Consider the following 24,318-nt stretch of genomic DNA (forward strand, 5'->3'; position numbering starts at 1 on the left):
AGCAGTGTGGTGAGACCAGCGGTTCTCAACCTGTGGGTCGCGACGCCTTTGGAGGTCGAACGACCCTTTCACAGGGGTCGCCTAAGACCATCGGAAAACACATATATAATTACATTGTTTTTGTGATTAATCACTATGCTTTAATTATGTTCAGTTTGCAACAATGAAAATACATCCTGCATATCAGATATTTACATTACGATTCATAACAGTAGCAAAATTACAGTTATGAAGTAGCAACAAAAACAATTTTATGGTTGGGGGTCACCACAACATGAGGAACTGTATTAAAGGGTCACGGATTAGGAAGGTTGAGAACCACTGCTCTAGAGGCTTGACTGATCTAGAGCAGCGGTCGCTAACCTTTAGGAACACTGGTTGGCGACTGCTGATCTAGAGGACCCATTTCCAAGTTTACTCAGAGTGACTTTTGACAAGAGACTTGTGTTACTTTGTACATGGGCCTCTCCCTTTCCATAAAGGTGCTCTCTGACATGGCAGCTGGCTTCCCACAAAGCAAATGATTGGAGAGAGAGACACCAAAATGGAAGCAACAGTGTCTTTTATAACTTAACCTCAAAAATGATCAATTTTCATTTCTCCTTAATCTTGTTGACCAGAGACCAACCCTGGTACAGTGTAGGAGCATGTGAACACCAGGAGACAAAGATTTTTTGAGGCCCTCTTGGAAACTGGATACCCCACTACCTATCTAGGATTGTTGAGAATTAAATGTAATAATAGCTTTAAAACATTTATTTCCCTAGCACATTATAAATGGTCAAAAACATTGGAATCCAGTATAACTCTCAAAAAAACAAAAACAACAAACACTAGAGTTTCTAGTATTTAAATATTTTATCTATCTGTTGTTTGTGCTGTGAAAACACTGCTCAATAAAAAAGCACTTTTTAAAGTTTATAGAATTTTATGTTCCAAAACTACACTGGCCAACACAAGAGCTACTAGCCACTATAACTACTGAGTACTTGAAATGTATCTAGTCCAAAATGTGTTCTAAATGTAAATTTTACACTGAATATATCTCATTAATAATTTTATATTGATTACATGTTAAATTAATACTTTCGCTCTATTGAGTTAACTAAAACATAGTAAGAATAATTTCACCTATTTTTGTTTTTTAATGTCACTATTAGGAAATTTAAAGGAATATGGCTCACATTATATTTCTATCAGGTAGCACTAAAAAATTAGAACATATAATTATCGTCTTTCATACTTAAGCTCCCTATGAACATTATTGAGTAATATGCTTTGTATTTCCTAAATAAGTTCTTCAAGTGTTTTCTGTGTTTGTTTTAGAGAAAATGTCCATTTGCCTCTTGGGATACCTGGCAGGAGTCCCTCTCTGTGTCATTGGCCCTGGCTTCTTAAAGAACTACAATTGCAACCTAAACTATATAATATGGACTTTGTGAATATACATTCTGATGGAAAGTAGCAGAGAAAAACACTCCAGACCTTATGTCCAGAGTATAATGAGTTCTAAGAGAAGAAAGTTCTATGGTAATTAAAATGAAAATTTTACCCTTCAAATCTATAAAACATTTTTGGAACCACTCTCAAAGTCCTTGGGAAAACCTGAAAATAAGTAAAGCCAAAATGAATTTTGAGTCCTGAACCTTAGCAAAATGGGTAAACTAAAACTTATGGTATGAGAATGTTTGAATTTAAAGATGTTCAATTATTGGATTACCTCTATATTCTTTCTTTTGATGTTCCTACCTGAAAATAAGTCAGCTGTGAGGTTGTTAGAAGGTTGTCACTTATGATTAGCAAAGATAAATTTTATTAACTGTCTATTCTTGTTTGCCCAGAGGATACTGGCTTACAATGCAAGATTTATACCTAAGTAAGCTTGTTTTATCCTTTGAAACAACAGATAGGGTTGAAACTGATACCACTTAGTACATAACATATTTCTGAATGGTAACTGGAACAGAAAATTTTTATCTGGATAAAGAGGGGGTTCTTTTTAATGTAAGAACATAAAGCTATTTTATAAAAACAAGTATTTATTTTTGTGTGCCTCTAAAAAAGCATAACATATACCAATGGGTATAATAACAATACAAGCCTCTACTAATTGAGTCTTCTCTGTAAATTATCACTAACATCACAATTTATGAGAGGGGTACATTATGCCACGTTTAGTGATAAGACATGGGCTCCAGGTGTCAGCGTAACTGGTTAGGGTCATACATTCATAAGGAGCAGTGGTATAGGGACCCTACAGCCTTTTATAACCAGCTCAGGATAAGGAAACTCTTTAAACTAAACTGTTTAAGTTAATATTAAAAGTGAAAAGGACTGGGCTACCTTGATGACGTCTCCTCACAAAGAAAATCATATAGGGCCAAGGGACTATAGGAAAAGGCACCTAAAGCTGGTTATAAGGATCCTTTGAGTGCTAGACCAAATGCTTGTCTTAGAACAATAAAAACAAGGAAAATGCTAATAACAATAGAAAAGTTAGTGCTAAATTGAAAGATGGCATATCATTAGTAATGGGCAAATGTATTCTTTTTTTTTTAAGCCAAATGAATTGTTCCTTAAAAGTCTCAATTAAAAAATAAAAATTAGTGAGTAATTAGGTTGTCTCCATATCTTGGTTATTGTAAATAACATTACAGTGAATGATAGAAGATTGGATAAAGAAGATGTGGTACATATATACAATGGAATATTATTTGGCCAAAAAAAGAGAATGAAATCTTACCATTTGTGAAACATGGATGGACCTAGAGGATTGTTATGCTAAGTCAGACAGAGAAAGACAAATTCCATATGATTTCACTTTTATGTGAAAGCTAAAGAAAAAAATAAACAAAACAGAAACAGACTCAAATATAGAGAACACACTAATGGTTGCCAGAAGGGAGGGGGATTAGGGATGATAGGTGAAAGAGATGAAGGGATTAAGTAGTACAAATTGGTAGTCACAAAATAGTCTTGGGGATGTAAAGTACTGCATAGAGAATCCTATTTAATAAAAGGCTAACATGCAAATCAACTGAATGGCAGAACGACCTGTCACTATGATGTGCACTAACCACCAGGGGGCAGACGCTCAACACAGGAGCTGCCTCCTGGTGGTCAGTGTGCTCCCAGAAGCCAGGCTCACCACTGGCGAGCACAACGGCAATGGCGGGAGCCTCTCCCGCCTCTGCGGCAGCACTAATATAGAGAACACACTAATGGTTGCCAGAAGGGAGGGGGATTAGGGATGATAGGTGAAAGAGATGAAGGGATTAAGTAGTACAAATTGGTAGTCACAAAATAGTCTTGGGGATGTAAAGTACTGCATAGAGAATCCTATTTAATAAAAGGCTAACATGCAAATCAACTGAATGGCAGAACGACCTGTCACTATGATGTGCACTAACCACCAGGGGGCAGACGCTCAACACAGGAGCTGCCTCCTGGTGGTCAGTGTGCTCCCAGAAGCCAGGCTCACCACTGGCGAGCACAACGGCAATGGCGGGAGCCTCTCCCGCCTCTGCGGCAGCACTAAGGATGTTCGACTGATGCCTCAGGTGGAGTGGGAATTAAGCCATCAGTCGGACATCCCCCAAGGGCTCCTGGACTGTGAGAGGGCACAGGCCAGGATGAGGGACTCGCGCCCGCGCCCCGCCAGTGCACAAATTTCATGCACCGGACCTCTAGTATTGTAATAATTATATATGGTGGCAGGTGGGTTCTAGAAATATTGGGGAACCACTTTGTAAGATACATGATTATCTAACCACTATGCTGTGCACCTGGAACTAATACAGAGTAATATTGAATGTAAACTAATTGAAAAAAAATTTTTTAAAATATATTCACTTTCATTCCTAAAAAAAAAAATTACATTTTACCCTCGTTATATTTTCAAGCTTTTAAGCAATTATCAATCAGGCCCAAATTTACGAATTGCAGGGCAAGGGCGAAATTAAGAACTAGCAAGGCGAAAAAGTAGTTAGTAATCTGTAGTTTAGATTCTGATGGTGTCTGATCACTATTTATCTCAGGGTTTAAACAGTAACCATAATTGTATTCTTTGAACACCAAGTGCCTGCCCCTCCCCCTACTCCTACCCGATAGTTAATTAGCTGGGCAGGTCTTATAACAAATACACTGGGTGGTAGAAATGCTGTTGATAATTAAACACCACAATAGCAAGGAGCCTATTTCAGGAGCCGCCAAGTGGTCCTGCCCCAGCCAGACTGCTCCCGGCACACTCACAGACCCTCTATTGTGCTGGCTATGGCAGTGCAGAGGGGTAGCTGCTTGGCTGGAGAAGGGATCTACAGCAGTAAGAGAGTGGAGATTTAGCCTGGGGCGGGGGAGCTTCTATAAAGTTTCCCTTAAAAAAAAAAATCTTCAATTTGGGGGGAAATTTTTCCTCTTCTCCATAACAAAAGTGTTCATTTTAATTTATAAATAATGTGTTTTCACCAAAATCTACACAGGAAATTTGGTGACCCAGGAAGATGCGCCTACTCATTCTGGGGCATCAGGCTGCAGCTTAGGTACCCCAGTTTGAGAAAGAAGCATGGGGATCTATATGAGCTTGGAAAACTTACTTAGTCATCAAATTATATGCATCGCCCTTGTTAGTCTATGAAAAGGCAAAGTGCTTTATCTTAAAGATACAGAATCCCTTTACCCCTATAAGTAAAACAACATCATGCTTACAACCTGGGAAGAGAGGGAAAGTCTGGAAACGAAGCGTGTTGTACTAGGGAAAGCAGGAAAAATGTCAGGGGAGCCAAGCACAGCTCAAGAGAAGCTGTCCATCTGAAATGCCACCTGGAATTCACACCCGTAATAACTGTTGTGAATATAAAAATTAATAGGGGGGATTTTATAGTATTAGAAAAATTTATTTTTATAAATCATTTGTCTATCACCCAAGTGTGGACGAATGCATGCATTTCAACCATCAGCTTTACATTAAAAAGCCCACTGATTGACTTACCAAGGACAATTCCCCCATGCTCAACCGGTTGCTATGACACGCACTGACCACCAGGGGACAGATGCTGAACACAGGAGCTGCCCCCTGGCGGTCAGTGCGCTCCCATAGTGGGAGTGCTGCTTAGCCAGAAGCTGGGCTCACAGCTGTTGAGTGCAACTGTGGAGGCAGGAGCCTCTCCTGCCTCCATGGCAGCACTAAGGATTTCTGCCTGCTGGCTTAGGCCCGCTGCTCCCCTATGGCAAGGGGAGTGGGAAAGCCATCAGTCGGACATCCCCCAAGGGCTCCTGGACTGTGAGAGGGCACAGGCCAGGATGAGGGACTCGCGCCCGCGCCCCGCCAGTGCACAAATTTCATGCACCGGACCTCTAGTATTGTAATAATTATATATGGTGGCAGGTGGGTTCTAGAAATATTGGGGAACCACTTTGTAAGATACATGATTATCTAACCACTATGCTGTGCACCTGGAACTAATACAGAGTAATATTGAATGTAAACTAATTGAAAAAAAATTTTTTAAAATATATTCACTTTCATTCCTAAAAAAAAAAATTACATTTTACCCTCGTTATATTTTCAAGCTTTTAAGCAATTATCAATCAGGCCCAAATTTACGAATTGCAGGGCAAGGGCGAAATTAAGAACTAGCAAGGCGAAAAAGTAGTTAGTAATCTGTAGTTTAGATTCTGATGGTGTCTGATCACTATTTATCTCAGGGTTTAAACAGTAACCATAATTGTATTCTTTGAACACCAAGTGCCTGCCCCTCCCCCTACTCCTACCCGATAGTTAATTAGCTGGGCAGGTCTTATAACAAATACACTGGGTGGTAGAAATGCTGTTGATAATTAAACACCACAATAGCAAGGAGCCTATTTCAGGAGCCGCCAAGTGGTCCTGCCCCAGCCAGACTGCTCCCGGCACACTCACAGACCCTCTATTGTGCTGGCTATGGCAGTGCAGAGGGGTAGCTGCTTGGCTGGAGAAGGGATCTACAGCAGTAAGAGAGAAAAGGCCCAAGCTTGCAAACAGATCCAGGAGCTCCAGACTCAAGAGGGAAATATTCAGAGGGTGGAAGCAAAGGGAGAATGGATCCAAGAATAAGAGAAGTAGATGGGCAGGAAACTCAATCATAAAATAGACACAGCCTTTCTAGTTTCTGTGTCAACCAACCAACCAAAATGAATTCACCAATCTCATGACAAACAGGTAGCTGTTAGAAAATGGCAATACATAAATAATAGATTAATTTGCATTCCATTTGGTTTAGAGGAAGTTCACCGAGTTCGTTTTTAAGAAAATCTTGGATAATCATTCCACCTCCCTGGGTCTAAGTTTCTTCACCTTAAAATAAGGGGGTTGCAAAGGTTCTCATCCTGAGGAGGCAGAAACAGGAATACGATTCCCAGCAGGATCAAATGCCTAACCTACCAAATCATTACTTAGTAAAGATAAAACTACACAGTCTAAGATAATTATCACTTTTACTTACTTTTGCTTAAAATGTATTAACCCAGTTTGTTAGGTTGGTTATCTCCTACTGAACAGATGCTTCTATTGGCAGTTATATAGCTCATTAATAATAGGGAGAAAATGATTAATTTATGAGTCAGCTGATTTGGTAGTCAATAAAGAAAATCTTTCAAAAGAGAGTGTTTTATTAAGCCATTAAAAAGTCCATGGGAGTGCGGGGGGGGGGGCGGTTTGCTTGGTGAAACCACTGGCTCAGTCATTGCCTCTTCCACTCATGCATGGGATTACCTCTAACAGAGGCAAATATTCTCAGGGGCACCTGGAGATTTAGCCTGGGGCGGGGGAGCTTCTATAAAGTTTCCCTTAAAAAAAAAATCTTCAATTTGGGGGGAAATTTTTCCTCTTCTCCATAACAAAAGTGTTCATTTTAATTTATAAATAATGTGTTTTCACCAAAATCTACACAGGAAATTTGGTGACCCAGGAAGATGCGCCTACTCATTCTGGGGCATCAGGCTGCAGCTTAGGTACCCCAGTTTGAGAAAGAAGCATGGGGATCTATATGAGCTTGGAAAACTTACTTAGTCATCAAATTATATGCATCTCCCTTGTTAGTCTATGAAAAGGCAAAGTGCTTTATCTTAAAGATACAGAATCCCTTTACCCCTATAAGTAAAACAACATCATGCCTACAACCTGGGAAGAGAGGGAAAGTCTGGAAATGAATTGAGAGACAGGGAAAAATGTCAGGGGAGCCAAGCACAGCTCAAGAGAAGCTGTCCATCTGAAATGCCACCTGGAATTCACACCCGTAATAACTGTTGTGAATATAAAAATTAATAGGGGGGATTTATAGTATTAGAAAAATTTATTTTTATAAATCATGTGTCTATCACCCAAGTGTTGACGCATGCACGCAATTCAAACATCAGGCTTACAATAAAAAGCTCACTGAATGACTTAGCAAGGACAATTCCCCCATTTTCTCTATAATTTGGAGTGAAAGAAGGAGGGGGGATTGGGTAGAGGGTGCAGTTACTGGGTCAATTAATCAACCTGAAAACTGTGACACAAACTCTGACGCCTAACCTATGTCTAAAAATACACAAATGTATACGAATTTGTTTTAAACTGTCAATGCCTATATTTAGGACCTTCCCAGCAAGGCTATAATGAGACTGTGTTTGAGGGCTTCAGTCATAGCAGACTCTACCATTAATCTGAAGTTAGTTAAATTAACAGCATTTAGTACTGACTTGTCAATCTCACTGCTCCAGGAAATTGCACCTTGAGGCCACTAATATTGCCAATTTTTCCACTGGAGTATGTGCCCGCATGTGTATATGTGTATTTTTTTTCTCCAGAACCTCCTGTTCATACCCCATCATTGCTTCCCTAGGTCCACAGCACTTATATTATCATTTATTCTGGCCTCCTTTAGCCTTCCCGGGGGATTCTGTGTAGGGTAGCTGCTCAGTGAAAGAGTTTTTTAGCTTTATATTTATTTGTTTATTTTTCTGTCATGGCTCATGACTGAGGCTTTAAAAAAAAAGCGTGACAGTATTTAGAGTACATGATTGACTGCTACAGCAACATTCATTAACCATGACAAATCTACAGCAAAACACAGTCCCAAGTGTTCTAAATAGTAATGTTAAAAAGAAAGAAGAAAGAAAAAGGAAAAAAAGACTCAACTCATTTTTCATTGACCTCATCGGTAAATAAATTTAGACTGATAGTGAGCAGGGGCAATAATAAATTAGTATTCATTTCCTGTAATTAATGCAAACATGCCTATGAACACAGAGAATATGAATATATAACTGCCTAATTTCCATTTCAAAATACACCTAACAAATTTTCACTTGAGTTATCTTCATCATATTTCCCCCTTTATTAGAAGAATGATATAGTTGGATTTCTTCCCCACCCACCTGGGGGAAATATTGTTTTGGTCACAGAGAGTGTTCAATGGGTGGGTAACAGAACTGCCAAACTTGATTCTGATCTGTTTCATGATCTGATCCCCTACCACATGCCCAGATCAGAAGTGACCAACTAGGCAGACCCCCACATGCAGGAGAGCCACCATAAGAAGCAGCCTCCTAGCCTGACATAGAATGTGAAACATAATGGACATGAACATTCACTCACACGAGAGCAGACTGGGTCAACAACATGATATCAATCAAATAAAGACTATCATGCATTGAGTAAAACAGAAATATCAAGCTGAGGTTCTCTCAGCAAGAAGAGCTAGGACAGCTTTCTCTCTTGGGCATGGGCATCTCCAGAGACCATACCTACAATCAGACCACAATCAAAGATCAATGTCTGATCACACTCAAGTCAGCCATCAGAATTCACTAGAGCAGTGGTTCTCAACCTTCCTAATGCCGTGACCCTTTAATACACTACAGTTCCTCATGTTGTGGTGACCCCCAATTTCATTGTTACAAATTAAACATCATTAAAGCATAGTGATTAATCACAAAAACAATATGTAATTATATATGTGTTTTCCGATGGTCTTAGGCGACCCCTGTGAAAGGGTCGTTTGACCCCCAAAGGGGTCGCGAACCACAGGTTGAGAACCGCTGCACTAGACCTATTGTGGCAGCAGCAGAACACTTTGTTAGCAATAAATAAATTGACTAATACTAACAGAATTATGCCACTAGGATACACATACAAAAATGTCTATGAGCTGGGCAGAAAGTGATAAGAGCAAAAAATCTGAATCAAGTTCTAAAAATATAAAGAACAAACAACTCTGGCAGAATGTAGCTTCCCTCATCAATGACTTTTCCTAGGGCCGTCCTGGCCCTGCAGAGCTTTAGCTCCTAAATGTTTGTCCTCTGAAGAGCATGGAAACGTGTGCAATCTGGATAAGAAGCGGTCCTCGTGGGCACTTGACAGTGGAATTCTAATTAACTGCTAAGCAGCTGTATGGGGTGTGTGTCATAAGAGGGCCAGAGGGCAGTGGGAATACCTTAAATGGATGGATTTACCATTTAATCTAGTTGTAAATGTCACTAATTAGACCTTATCATAACAAAACATTAGTAACGAATATGGATCCCACTTCCGCCGGGCATTTTTTAAAACCTATAGTGGACTCTCAGATCTCTTGCCAGTGAAGCAGCGTTTTCCCAGCAAGAAAAAGGAATCACCTAATTCTTTCTGTTTAGTTGTCAGCCTGGAAAGTCGAGCCATGCACCTCAACACACTGGTTCAGGAAGCCCAGGAGAGGGTGAGTGAACTGTCTATTCAGGTGGAGAATGAAGGATTCAGTCTGGACAACACAGACAAAGAGAAACAGCTGAAAGCTTGGGAGTGGAGGTACCGGCTCTACAGACGCATGAAAACAGGCTTCGAACATGCCAGTGAGTATAAGCAGAGGCCCTCTACGTTTAACTGGACCAAACCTTGGTTTGAGACAGCCAGGCCTTCCTTTACTGATTTTTCTGTAGCACTACAGGGTCATGGATGACCGTTGTCGGCCTGTTTGGAGCAAGGGTTCTGGGAGACTGTAAAAGGATCTTTTGTCTTGATTTTCTGGCTCCTGATAGGTTCTCTGGCCACAGCAATGAGGCTTCAGTGCTGCTGGCCTCCCTCCACCATGTCACACTCATCTAGCACTTTCCACCCGTTACGCCCTAATGCCTAATGACCTGGATGGTCTGATGCCCTAAGTGACTATATTTTGGGATGCAGAGGTGGAAAAATATTTGTTTGCCTATTTGTCCAGTTTCTGCTTCAGGCTCAAGTGTAAGTTGTTTTCGACTCTCTACTGCATTTTTTATATAGAGCTTATGTAAACTGACCTTCAGTGAATACAGGCTGCAGAGGACAGGCAATCAACCCATGAATTATGCTTTTGTCTGCACGTCCATTCTCTATTACCAGTCCTTTTTGTTAGTTTAAACAAGTCTTGTTTCTGGATAATACTAGCACTGGAAGGTACTGCTTACTGCCGCCTCTGATATAAAAGAATATGTATGTAATTCAAACTCAAACTTGTGAAATATTAAACTTTAATTCCAAAAGAAAATCTTATTCAAACAGCAAAAAAATTAGAATTATATTGAAAATTTAAATATAAGGAAAAGATCAGTTCATTAGTGTGGAAATTATCTGCCTCTGCTCCAGTAACCTTAGCTGTGATAAAAACCAAAGCAGTAAAACTCTTGTTTTCTGTAGTAGTACTCAATACTAAGCCCCAAACTAGGCCTACTCCTTTCTCTTGAAGGAAATAACTGACATGAATGAAAGGTTGCTTTTATTATTAACAATCTTTTAAGCAATGCTGATATGTTTGCTCTTTTTAAAAAAAAATCCAGCCATTGTTTTAATAAATGCACTTGCTATTGTGCTTCATTCAGGACAAATTAATATTAGAAGAAATCATATTTTTAGACTTGATACCAATTTTTAATTTTCTAAATCACAAAACACCTAGAAGAAATATCTAACACCATAAGAAATCTATTAGTAGACATGACATTTGCATGTGAATTCTTTCCTAGTAAAATACTACTGTGTAATAGCAGGCACAATGAGAGCAAGGTGAGTTAACATCCCATGTTGGGAAGAGTCCAGAATTGGTCATCCAAAGCCATATGTCCTTGAACAAGTCATTTTGCCTCTTTGGGCTGCAGCTTCCTCACCCAAAAAGAATGGAATGCTGTTACTTGCCCTTTCTACCAACAGGGTTGCAAAAAGTCTCCCCTGCGATGATTTACACAAAAGTACTTAATGAAATACAATAGTTCCTGCTAACACTTTCTAGCCTCCTCTTCGCTGGTCCAGCTAACCTCCTATTATGTTTCCAGGATACTTTGGGAAGGCTTAACTGGTATTATTTACCCCTTCAAATGATGTTTTAATGATCAAATAAGACAAGATGGCAACAAATAAAGGCCATTGAGACTTCTAATGAAAATGTTCAAAAGCAAAAGCTATTAGGCTCTACAAAACAAATGTTTCCATAGTGTGTGTTTCTGGGTATCCTTTGAAGAGGCGAGAACATTGAAAAGGATTTGTTATGTTAAGATCCTTGTGTTTTTCCTTCTGTCCCAGGAGCCCCCGAGGTGCCAACCAATGTCTGCCTCATGGTAACCAGCAGCACATCACTCACCGTCAGCTTCCAAGAGCCTCTTAGTGTCAATGCAGCTGTAGTGACCAGATATAAAGGTATTGAACTCAGATAGTTTTTCATTACTCCTTCTTAAAAAAACAATCCATTGTTTGAGGATCAGTTGTGCATTTTGTGTTGATTTTCCTACTGATGGGCTGTGTTATTCATTCTATGTAGAGTTGAAATATTCCCACATACAGAACAATAAGGTAACTGAGAATACGTCACAGAAAGACCAAGCTGTCATTCCAGGATTCTCAATTAATATTCCAATTCTGTTTGCAGAGGACCTGCTCTGTGCATAGCATAGGGTTGGGGACAGGACTGAGGAGGACATACTAAAGCAGTGGTTCTCAAACTTCTGGCCTTTTAAATACAGTTCCTCATATTGTGACCCAACCATAAAATTATTTTTGTTGCTACTTCATAACTGTAATGTTGCTACTGCTACTGTTATGAATCGTAATGTAAATATGTGATATGCAGGATAGTCTTAGGTGACCCCTGTGAAAGGGTTGTTCGACCGCCAAAGGGGTCGCGATCCACAGGTTGAGAACCGCTGTACTAAAGAATGAGCCTGGCTCCAAGGCACTTAGAGGCTGGGATGTGGAACATACTAAATAGGGGACATATAAATTGATAGCTGTAAAGACAGGTAACTAGGGTTGAGGACTAAAAAAAAACAATCCTATGTAATAAAAGCATAGTATGCAAATTGTCCCCTCAACTGGGAGTTGTCCAAGAGTTTGACCAGGGGGCGGGGCTGGCAAGGGGGAAGGGAGCGAGTACCTGGTGGGCAGCTGGCAGCTCCTAAGGACCCTACCAGTACACGAATTTCGTGCACTGGGCCTCTAGTAGTATATAATTTTTTAAATTCTGTCCAAATGTATGGCCTTATTAATGTCGAATGAGAATATTTTTAAAAACCAGATAACTGCAAAAGTTCATTAAGTCTGAAGGAAGCACAAGAGAAGCTCTGAAGTCCGTCTGAGCTGACTGCTACAGCAGCACCAGGAAAGGAGAACCCAGAGGAGAAAGATACTACAGAGATGCTACCATGAAAACAGTCCAGGCTTACATAGTGCCTACTATATGTGAGGTACTGTTTAAAGCCTATATATGTATTAACTCTATTTAATCTTCACAACAACCCTATGAGGTAGGTACTGTTAAGATTCTCACTTTGCAGATGAGAAAATGGAGGCAATGAGGTTAAGGAACCTGCCTAAGGCTCACAGCAGTGCCAGATGTATCTCTTACATTGACGCTTAAATGTGGTAGACATAAAGAAATCTAGTTCCCTGAATGATGAAGACACACAGAAACACCTTGGACAGTTCTAAAATCTGACAAAGCCTTCCGTGCATACTCCAAGATGCCAGGCCACAAGGCAGAATTTCTGTGTTCAGGTCACTGTTGTTCCCTTTGGGCCACAGAATGTCCAAATGGCATATGTATTTCCTTTCTTCTTCCCAGGCCCTGTTCCCATGTCTAAAAACATTGCTCTCCCCATACCCTATAGCAGGGGTCCTCAAACTTTTCAAACAGGGGAACAGTTCACTGTCCTCCTCAGACCGTTGGAGGGCCGGACTATAGTTAAAAAAAAAAAACTATGAACAAATTCCTATGCACACTGCACATATCTTATTTTGAAGTAAAAAAACAAAACGGGAATAAATACAATATTTGTATTTGCATGTGGCCCGCGGGCTGTAGTTTGAGGACCCCTGCCCTATAGCTTCTGAGGCACTTCCAGATAACTCCACTCTGTCTGTAGAACCTTCCTTAAGACAGCACTGAATTGGTTCACTTTGGATTTTTTGTATCATTCTAAGACAGTGATTTTCAACCTTTCTTAGCTCATGGCACACATAAACTAATTACTAAAAGGCTGCGGCACACCAAAAAATATATCTTTTGCAGATCTGACCAAAAAAAAAGGCATAATTTTGATCCATTCACACCAGACAGCTATTGTGTTGGCTGTTGTCTTTTTTTTTTTTCAATGTAAGGTAAAAGGTCAGTGACTCTGATTAGTCAGGTATTGCAAGTTTGAAAAATGGTTGCGGCACACCGTTTGGGCACACAGTTTGAAAATCGCAGCCTAGGAGTACTAGCAATAACAGCTAAAGGCAGCCACCCAGAATGACCTCCCACAGCCATCTTTTGAAACAAGTCTGACATTTTCTCTTGGTTGTCTCATCTGCCAAGTCTGCATGAAATCTGGTTTGGCCAGCAGTGTCAGACATGGCCATTTTCCTCTTTCTGTATTTCTCCCACTCAGGGTTTGATGAAGGGTTTCATCAGTGCTGCCCAACTTGACATTTGCTTCTTCCACTTGATTAGTAAGCTATCAGGAGCTAATTTATCCAGACTGTCAGCTCTTTAATACTTGGCCACGATGCCAGCAAATTCTATCAGCATTCACATATTAACACCTCTCATCTCAGGAGACTTACATTTGGTGAGGTTGAAACGAAAGGTCACAAGTGGGCTCTGTTAGTGACTGCAGGAGATTAATTAAGCATTATAAATAGATTGTCTGTTGCATTATGGAGTAGGTTCCCTTATGTTAATTTATAAGGTCATAAACTGAGTCCTTAACCTGACCCTCTCAAGGGTTATTTAAAACAGCTGGTGGCCTACTGTACCCAGAGAAGGACAGTGTTTAATTCAGGGCTGAAGTAATTATTTCAGTATGGAAATATCAGCAAAATTATCCTGAGACAAGGCTAATTATTTTGTTTGCTTTAAAAAGAAAAAGAAGAAGAAGAAACAATGAGAAATCCACAGAATGAAAAGGCAATTATCTAATTCAGTGGTTCTCAACCTTCTGGCCCTTTAAATACATTTCCTTATGTTGTGACCCAACCATAAAATTATTTTCGTTGCTACTTCATAACTGTAATGTTGCTACTGTTATGAATCGTAATGTAAATATCTGATATGCAGGATGGTCTTAGGCGACCCCTGTGAAAGGGTCATTCGACCACGAAAGGGGTCTCGGCCCACAGGTTGAGAACCGCTGATCTAACTGGTTAGAGGGAAGGCTTCCCCTGCAGTATTTAAGGTTTGGCAAAAACATCTCACACTGCTCCCCAGAATTTCTGGTCTCAGCAAAAAACCTCAAGCCTATTTTGATAACTGGATGTTTTCCCCCTTCGTGCTTTAGCCAGTGTTTGAAAGAAGATCTGATGCTTCTGTTTCTTACTTGTTGACACTCAACGCATCAACATGCTGGTTTTTTTAAGTTTGCTGATATCTAGAAATGTTTTTAAGAGCATCTCTTTATAAACCTCTTTCAAATCCTGGGGGCCAGGCCCATTGCCATCACTTCTTGGACATGACAGCTGTCAATTTCAGCTTATAACCCATGAAACAATTTTGAGTGACACCCACAGGATTTTTCTGCCTGCAGCTCCTCTGAATGCAGGGAAACAGGGCCAAGAGGACTACTGTCTGTTTTCTGGATGTTTCTTCTTAGAATCAAAGAGCCCTTGCATTCTTTGGTCCCATCTTACCAATTTTCATAGTTTGCAAAGTACAGCTAGAGCTACTTCAGATGCTTTGGACAACTGCCAGAACTTTGTTCCACATTTTCTCCTCACTGCCTTGGGTAACCTGCCTGATGCTCTCATTGGCTGAAGATATGTCTTTTCTCTGCAGGCCCAAAGTAGAAAACACTTTCAAAAGTGATGTTGCTGCTCTTTGCAGGGTGGGTAGAACAGTATCCTACAACAGGTGCAGTATAGCATCTGTTTTCTATCCATAGGATAAATGATTTTCTAGTTTTTAAGAGTGTGCCCATAAGTAGTCCCATTTTGGGGTTTGCCAATTTTGATATGCTTCAATTAAGTGCTCCAGTGAATCTGAGTACCTTGGTTGAATGGTGCCCTTCCCCACCTCTCTTCCCATCTTGTGAACCACCTTAAAACCTTTCACCAATAAGATATGTTGTAAAACACAGCTTTTTTTGCATATTCTTCATTTAGAGAAAAAATTTAACCCCCAAACAATACAGTATAGGGTTATATAAAAGAAAAGGTCAAGATTTACCCTTCCCGCAATGTCACATCCCTAACCACCAAGTTCATTTCTGTTATGAGTTTATGTCTTTCCTTACAATCCTTTCTTGATGCATGTACACATATATGTATATGCATGTGAAAGTACAGCTTTGTTTGTGTGAACTCTAATATGAATATTATCACACTGTTTATCTAATCCTATGACTAGATTTTTTTCAACTCAATAATACCATGTACAGTGTTTAATCTTCACTCTTTTTAATAGTTGCATAGTATCCTTACTCCCTAGATAGAGGTGCCATAATTATTTAATCAATAGAGGCCCGGTGTACAAATTTGTGCATGCATGGGGTCCCTCAGTCTGGCTGGTGATCGAGGCCTATCAGGGGGCCAGCGGCGGGGGGAGGGACCCTGGGAGGTTGGCAGCCCAGTCCCCTAATCGGGGCCTATAAGGGGAGCTGGTCGGCAGAGGAGAGGGACCGTGGAAGGTTGGCTGTTGGGGCCAATGGGGGTGCCGGCCAGCAGGAGGGAAGGGCCTTGGGAGGTTGGCCAGCCAGCTGGGGGGAAGAGGCCACAGGAGGTTCCAATCGGGGTGATCTGGGACCCACTAGCTTCGGGGAGGGACCATGGGAGGTTGGCTGTGGGAGTACATTGAGTGTCTGCCCCCTGGTGTTCAGTGCGCATCTTAGTGACTGGTTGATCAGTCTTAATGGTTGCTTAGGCATTTATATATATAGATTTTTCTTCTCATGAGCATAGATTGTTTTACTTTTTTGGTGTGGTTAATCCTCATCCAAGGATATTTTTTCCATTGATTTTTTTTAAAAAGAGAATGGAAGGCGGAGGGGGGAGGGAGAATGAGAGAGGAGATAGAGAAACATTGATGTGAGAGAGACACATCCATTGGTTGCCTCCAGCACACACCCAAACTGGGGCCAAGGATTGAACCTGCAACCCAGGTATGTGCCCTTGACCCAAAACAAACTCAAGACCCTCTAGTGTGCAAGCCAATGCTCTAACCAGTGAGCACACCAGCTAGGGCAGTTTTCTCACTTTTTTTCCTTATTAAATGATATTTCAACCCTTGTAGAGTCATACCTTGGAGATATTACAGATTCAGTACTAGACCACTGCAATAAAGGAAATACTATCACAATAAAGCAAGTCACCCAAGTCACCCAAATTTTTTGGTCTCCCAGTACATATAAAAGTTAAGTTTACACTATGCTAGAGTCTATTAAGTGTGCAATAGCATTATGTCTAAAAAGACAATGTACATATCCTAATTTAAAAATACTATATTGCTAAAGAAAATAAAAGGCTAACCATTGTCTGAGCTTTCTAAAAATCCCTTTCTTGGTGGAGGGTCTTGCCTCACTGTTGATGGCTGCTAAAGGAGGGGGTGGCTGTGGCAATTTCTTAAAATAAGACAGCAATGAAGTCTGCCACATCAACTGACCCTTTCATAAATGATTTCTCTATAGTAAGCATACAACACTGTTTGATAGCATTTTAGCTATCATAGAACTTCTTTTGAAATTGGAGTCAATCCTCTCAAACCCTGCCATTGCTTTATCAACTAAGTTTATGTATTTTCTAAATGTGTTTTTGTGCCGAAACCGGTTTGGCTCAGTGGATAGAGCGTCGGCCTGCGGACTGAAAGGTCCCAGGTTCGATTCCAGTCAAGGGCATGTACCTCGGTTGTGGGCACATAGATGTGCAGGAGGCGGCTGATCGATGTTTCTCTCCCATCGATGTTTCTAACTCTCTATCTCTCTCTCCCTTCCTCTCTGTAAAATATAAATAAAATATATATTTTTAAAAAAATAAATGTGTTTTTGTCATTTCAATAATCTTCACAGCATCTTCACTGGAAGTAGCTTCCATCTCCAGAACACATTCTTTGCTCATCCATAAGAAGCAACTCTTGATCAGTTAAAGTTCTAGCATGATACTGCAGCAATTCAGTCACATCTTCAGGCTCCACTTCTAATTCTAGTTCTTTTGCTATTTCCACCACATAAGCAGTTACTTCCTCCACTGAAGTTTTGAACCCATCAAAATCATCCAGGAGGGTTGGAATCAACTTCTTCCAAACTCCTTATAATGTTGATATTTTGACCCATTTCCATGAAACATAAATGCTCTTAATGGCCTCTAGAATGATAAATCCTTTCCAGAGGTTTTCATTTTATTTGCCCAGATCCATCAGAGGAATCACTATCTATAGCTTTATGTATTTCTTAAACAATAAGACGAAAATCAGAATTACTCCTTGATCCATAGGCTGCAGAATAGATGTTGTGCTCATCACAAGGCATGAAAACTTTAATCTTAGTGTACATCTATCTCTATTAGAGCTTTTGAGTGACCTGGCACATTGTCAATGAGCAGTAATATTTTGCATACAATCTTTTATTCTGAACAATAGGTGCTAACAGTGAGTTTAAAATATTCAGTAAGCCATGTTATAAACAGATTTGCTACGATCCAGGCATTGTTCCATTTATAGAGCACAGGCAGAGTAGATTTAGCATTAATTCTTAAGGGCCTTAGGATTTTTAGAATGGTAAATGAGCATTGGGTTCAACTTAAAGATAATAGCTGGATTAGCCCCTAACAAGAAAGCTTGTCCTTCAACACTTTGAAGCGAGGCATTGATTTCTCCTCTCTAGCTATTAAAGTTCTGGATGGCATCTTCTTCCAACGTAAGGTGGTTTTGTCTACATTGAAAATCTGTTGTTTAGTGTAGCCAACTTCATTATTTTAGCTAGATCACCTGAATAATTTGCTTCTACATCTGCACTTAGCTGCCTCACCTTGCACTTTTATATTATGAAGATGACTTCTTTCCTTAAATCAGTGGTTCTCAACCTTCCTAATGCCGGGACCCTTTAATACAGTTCCTCATGTTGTGGTGACCCCCAATTTCATTGTTACAAATTGAACATAATTAAAGCATAGTGTTTAATCACAAAAACAATATGTAATTATATATGTTTTCCGATGGTCTTAGGTGACCCCTGTGAAAGGGTCGTTCGACCCCCAAAGGGGTCTCGACCCACAGGTTGAGAACCGCTGCCTTAAATCTTATGAGACAACCTCTGCTACCTTCAAACTTTTCATCTGCTGCTTCCTCGCCTCTCTCAGCAGCCTTCACAGTATTGAGAGATAGGCCCTTATTCTGGGTTAGGCTTTGGTTTAAGGGAATGTTTGATCTTGTATCCAGACAACTAAAACTTTCTCCAGATCAGCAATAGGCTGTTTTGCTTTCTTATCATTCGTGTGTTCACTAGAATAGTACTTTTAATTTCCTTCAAGAACTTTTCCTTTGCATTCACAACTTTTTTAGCTGTTTTGTGCAATAGGCCTAGCTTTTCGCCTTAACTCAGCTTTCAACATCTCTTCCTCACAAACTTAATTATTCCTACCTTTTGATTCAAGAAAATTTAATAATTTTCTTTACATGGGTCTTCTACACTTCCTGTTAAGTTTCATGGCAGATATATTTTTACAGTTTTTGTGACTCTTCCATTTAGTTGAACACTTTTAGTAGAGGCCACTGTAGGGTTGTTAACTGGCCTAATTTCAATATTGTGCCTTAGAGAATAGGGAGGCCCAAGGAGAGGGAGAGAGATGGAGGAATGGCAAGTCCATGGATCAGTCATAGTGCACATATTTTAAATTCATGGTCTTCTTTGGGCCTGCAGTTCATGGTGCCCCAAAACAATCACAACAATAATATTAAAAATCACTCACCACAGATCGCCACAACAAATATAATAATGGTAAAAGTTCAAAGTACTGGGAGAATTACCAAAATGTGACACAGAGACATGAAGCAAGTAAATGCCGTTGGAAAACTGGCATCAATAAGCTTGCTCAGTGTAGGGATGCCACAAACCTTCAATGTGTAAATAAAAACCACGCAGTATCTCAAAAGTGCAATAAAGCAAAGTGCAATAAAACAAGGTATGCCTATATGTGACTGTATGTAAATGCACAAATCTTTCCACTTCTAGTTAACAATCCCAGAATATGTTTTTTTTTTCTAGGATTATTAACTAGAATTGGAAAGATTTGTGCATTCACATACTCTGTCTTACTGATCTGTCTACACCTGTGATAATCCCATATAATAACTTTATATTTTAACATGTGGTAGGGCAAGTCCCTCCCCATAGTAATCTGGTCCAAAATGTCTGTTATTTGCACACATTCTTTTCTAAATGAATTTTAGAATTGGCTTGTCAAGTTTAATTTTTAAAATTTTATTGGGCTACTATCATATTCCTAAATTAATTTGGTGAAGCTCCCCATTCATCACATCTTCCTAACCAAGCTGAATTTTACATATTCAAGAAAATTTAATGATTTTCTTTACATGGGTCTTCTACACTTCCTGTTAAGTTTCATGGCAGATATATTTTTACAGTTTTTGTGACTATCATGAGTGAACTTTCTTTTTAAGATATTCTACTATTGGCCTATGGGTCTATTACTACTTTTTAAAAAAATCTTTAGTGGGTTGCTTGTTTACTCTCTTAGTAGTAGCTTTTCCCCCCCAGTAGAATATCTTATATCTCATGAATCTCTTCCCCTTATTATCTTAAAGATAAGTGCCATTTTGTCCCTTCCTTTCTAATATTTTTCTTTTTTGTATTTCACTTTAACTAAAATCATTGTGAATTCTAGTTTCTACTACATTGTGAATAGTAACTGGGATAGTAGGTATCCTTCTCTCTTACCTTCTTTTGTCAACATGCATCTAATATTTTACTAATGAATATGATGTCACTCATACACTGCTAGTGAAAATGCAAAATACAGGTTCTCAGAAAAAGTATGACAATTTCTTTAAACACTAAACATGCAGTTACCATATATCCTACCAATTACACTACTGAGTATCTCAACAAAATTAAACAAATGTTAATAGCAGCCTTATTTATAATGACCAAAGTCTGGAAATAATTTAGATGTCCTTGAATTGATAAATAATTAAACAAACTGGGTAAATTCTCACCTTGGAATACTACACAGCAATAAAAACGAACAAATTACTGATACACATAACAACCTGGATAAATCTCCAGAGAATTACATTGAGTGAAAAAGCCAATCCGAAAAGACTACATAGGGTTTTATTCCACATATACACTCTTAAATTAACAAAATTATATGGAAATAGAGAACAGATTAGTGGTTATTAGGGTTTAAGAAAGAAATGAGGAGGGAAATGGGTATTTAGGACTCACTTTTTTGTTTTCTAGCTAATGGATGTATTTTAAAATACTTTACTTTTTGAAGGATTTGGAGAGAAAAAAGGTGGCAAACATGTGTGTCAGTTTAGCATCTTGATCCAATCTCCAAGTCACTTCTCCTTTTTTCCCCAGACTGTATGCTCAGTAAACATGACCTCATGCTAATATTAGCCTAAGCCAACATACTTATGAAAGCATATCTGCTGCTTAAAAAAATTATGTAAGTTACCTAGGGACAAACATGAAACTGGGTTTTTGTATCAGCTGGTGAAAGATTATTCCTGACACTGATTTCTTTTTCTTCCTGTTATATTTGGAAAAATCACAGACCCATCCTATATAATAAAGAGCTAATATGCTAATTAGACCAGACGGCGGAACGATGGTCCAGACAACCTTCCGGACAAAGACAGGGCTGTGAGAGCCAAGCCCCTTGCACAAATTTCGTGCATCGGGCCTTTAGTAAAGTAATAAGGACTATTTAGAATATGTGAGGTTTTTCCCTATGGTATGAGTTCCTTGAAGGCAGAAATCTTGTCTTTTACATTTTTTCACCTCACCACCTACGTTCCAGGAGCACAGGCTTTCTTTCTCTTCTGAAAACATTTTCCCTATCACAGGATCCTTGCACACAATGATCCCTCTGCCAGGATCACTGCCTCTCCCACTCCCTGCCCACAGATTGTTCAGGTTTCTAGTAAACGCTTCAAAGAAGCATTTTCTAAGTATTACATACCAATCAAGTCTGTTATAAGTTTCATTGTGCTTTTCACATTTTCTTCAAAGTAATGTTCACAACCTGCAAACATCTATTTCTTTAGGTTGAAAGAGATTTATTATAGAACTTCTTAGTCTTTAATATCTAATATATCCAATAAGTTATTTCTCAAATTTAATTATTTGACTATCACTGGATGTTTCACAGGAATAATGTTTCATAGAATCCTGAGAAAATTTTAAAACAGAAATTCTCAAACTAAGCTGCATTTTAGAATCACCTTAGAATCCATTCCAATCAAATCTGAGTCTCTGCAGGGTGGGGACCCAAGCAGAGGTAGTTTTTCAAAAACTATTCAGTGACTCTAACACTCAACTAGGCTGTGAATGTGCTGTCGTGGTTCTAGTATCTGTCCCTCCCATCAGACTGTACGTCTCAGGTGAGCAGGGACTTTTAGTTCATCTCTGTATTCCTAGTACTTGGCACAGGGCTCAACATATACATAGTAAGTACTCAATTATTTCATTGTGATTCATAATAAACAGTCCCCTTGTTTATGGGACTTAGAGGTTAATGGGGAAATCAAAGCTCACCAACATAAAATTCACTTCACAGCATGAGGAAAATAAGGCCTGTCATTGACTCCAAGTGTTGAGGCTGGAGTTTTTCACAGGCTTTGTCCAACACCCTCTTTTATTGAATCTCACCTCTCATCCCTTTCCTTTATAAGTAGTCTCTAGTTCTCTTCCCGGACCCCCTCCTCTTGCTTTCAGTTTCATCCTGCTGGCTCCCCAAAGCCTGCTGTCTTTAACACACTTGCCACTGGAAAGTTTCTGCAAAGGTGATCACATCAGTGCTGAGTAGAGCAGCTTATTTCTTCCTCCTCCCCCTCATACACCCCTCCGGAACTGTGGAGCCATGAAGCCTCTTGGCGGAGAGGGAGGCCCACCAGGCAGCTCTTTATTGCCATGCAACTGTGAGATTCCTCCCTACACTTCCTCCTGGGGGAAAGTCAGCCTGCCAATCGAGATTTAACAGTGGAGCAGTACATGGTGACGTGCCAAGCCCCCCTCTTGCTACCCCCCACAACCATCCCCATCACCACCTCACACCAACATCCCACCCCCAGACTGAACAAACTGTATCACTTACCCCCTGGGAGACTGGCAGTTACTGAGCCCAGACGCCACAGGGGCTGGTGAGTTTCCAGTGGCCACAGAGGCAGGTCTCCGCTCAAGGCGCAGCTCTGTCTGTGGCTGCCTGACTGGGCACAAGGCTGGGACTGCAGATGATGCACCACTTTCTGGGCCACCTTCTCCCCTCAGAGATTTTCTCGATTCCTTTTTGGCCAGAACCCTTTGCAGCATTATAGTTTGTCAATAGTCCGCGACTGCTTTCTAGAATTTCTCTCCAGGAGAAAGTGTGTTTTTCTAAGAAATAGGTGTTCTAGCCTGAAGCCTAATTTCATGTGAGGGCTCAAAAATGAAACAAAAATAATCACCCTCAAGTCTGGAAGCTGAGGGGCCTCTCCACACAGTGAAGAGTGCTTTCTTTTGGGAGGTGGGAGGCTATGGTTGTCCTTTGTGATTCTTAAATAAAATTTTTCCAATTATAAAAATAATGTACACCCCTTGTATCAACCAGGGTCCCAGCAGAAAAGAGTAGCACACTCAGCTTGAATTGTCAAGAAAATTTAATGAAAGGCTTATTTATAGATTGTGTGAGGGATAGCAAGGCATACAGGACTGGTAACTTTGGGAGGCTGTCATTATCTGTATGTTGGAAAGGAAGAGGGGTAAAGGCTGGGGCAGGGGCACCAGTCAGGAGTTGCTTGCTATGTGAAATAACATACCCACCACCATACAGAGGCACTGTCTAAATTCAACTAGAAGCCCAAGGGCCAGGGGCCTTAAATGATGCAGTCCATAAGGGTGTCCTAGAGACACAGAGCAGGATAGCAAATGACAAAAACTTTTCTGGAGGTGAAAAAGGATAGAGGAACAAAAACAACAAAAAACTAGTATAATAATTATAGAACATTGCAAAGAATAGAATTTTTAAACAGAAACAAATGATTCACCTTTAGTCTTACATCCAAAGAAATCTACCGCAAGAAGGTAGATTTTGACATATCCATAGTAGAGATCACATCTATCCTATATAATAAAAGGGTAATATGCAAATCGACCAAATGGCACAATGACTGGTCACTATGACACGCACTGACCACCAGGGGGCAGATGCTCAATGCAGGAGCTGCCCTCTGGTGGTCAGTGCGCTCCCACAGGGGTAACACCGCTCAGCCACAAGCCGGGCAGACGTCCGGCAAGCGCAGCGGTGGTGGCAGGAACCTCTCCCACCTCCGCAGCAACGCTAAGGATGTCTGACTGCAGCTTAGTGCACGACATTCAATAAAGAGCTGCCTGGTGGGCCTCCCTCTCCGCCAAGAGGCTTCATGGCTCCACAGTTCCCTCCCATGGGGAGCGGGCCTAAACCATCAGTCGGACATCCCAGAGGGCTCCTGGACTGCTAAAGGATGCAGGCCAGGTACGAATGTTGTGCACCAGGCCTCTAGTCCTATCTAATAAAAGAGAAACATGGTAATTAGCCGTACGTCTGCTACCCTTCCCATTGGCTAATCAGGGTGATATGCAAATTAACTGCCAGCCAAGATGGCGTCAGGCAGCCAGGCAGCTTGAAGCGAACGT

General features: G+C 40.3%; 1 protein-coding gene across 1 annotated transcript in view; it reads left to right on the forward strand.

The window, feature by feature from the left end:
• ANKFN1 (ankyrin repeat and fibronectin type III domain containing 1) overlaps positions 1–24,318 on the forward strand; it is a 220,662-nt gene that overhangs the window by 98,058 nt on the left and 98,286 nt on the right. Inside the window, exons 5-6 of the mRNA XM_006758689.1 lie at positions 9,652–9,846; positions 11,543–11,656. Of these exons, the coding sequence (XP_006758752.1) occupies positions 9,652–9,846; positions 11,543–11,656 (309 nt within the window). The remainder of the gene's footprint in view (positions 1–9,651; positions 9,847–11,542; positions 11,657–24,318) is intronic.

Source organism: Myotis davidii, unplaced genomic scaffold (assembly GCF_000327345.1).
Source record: "Myotis davidii unplaced genomic scaffold, ASM32734v1 scaffold595, whole genome shotgun sequence".
Lineage (NCBI taxonomy): Eukaryota > Metazoa > Chordata > Mammalia > Chiroptera > Vespertilionidae > Myotis > Myotis davidii.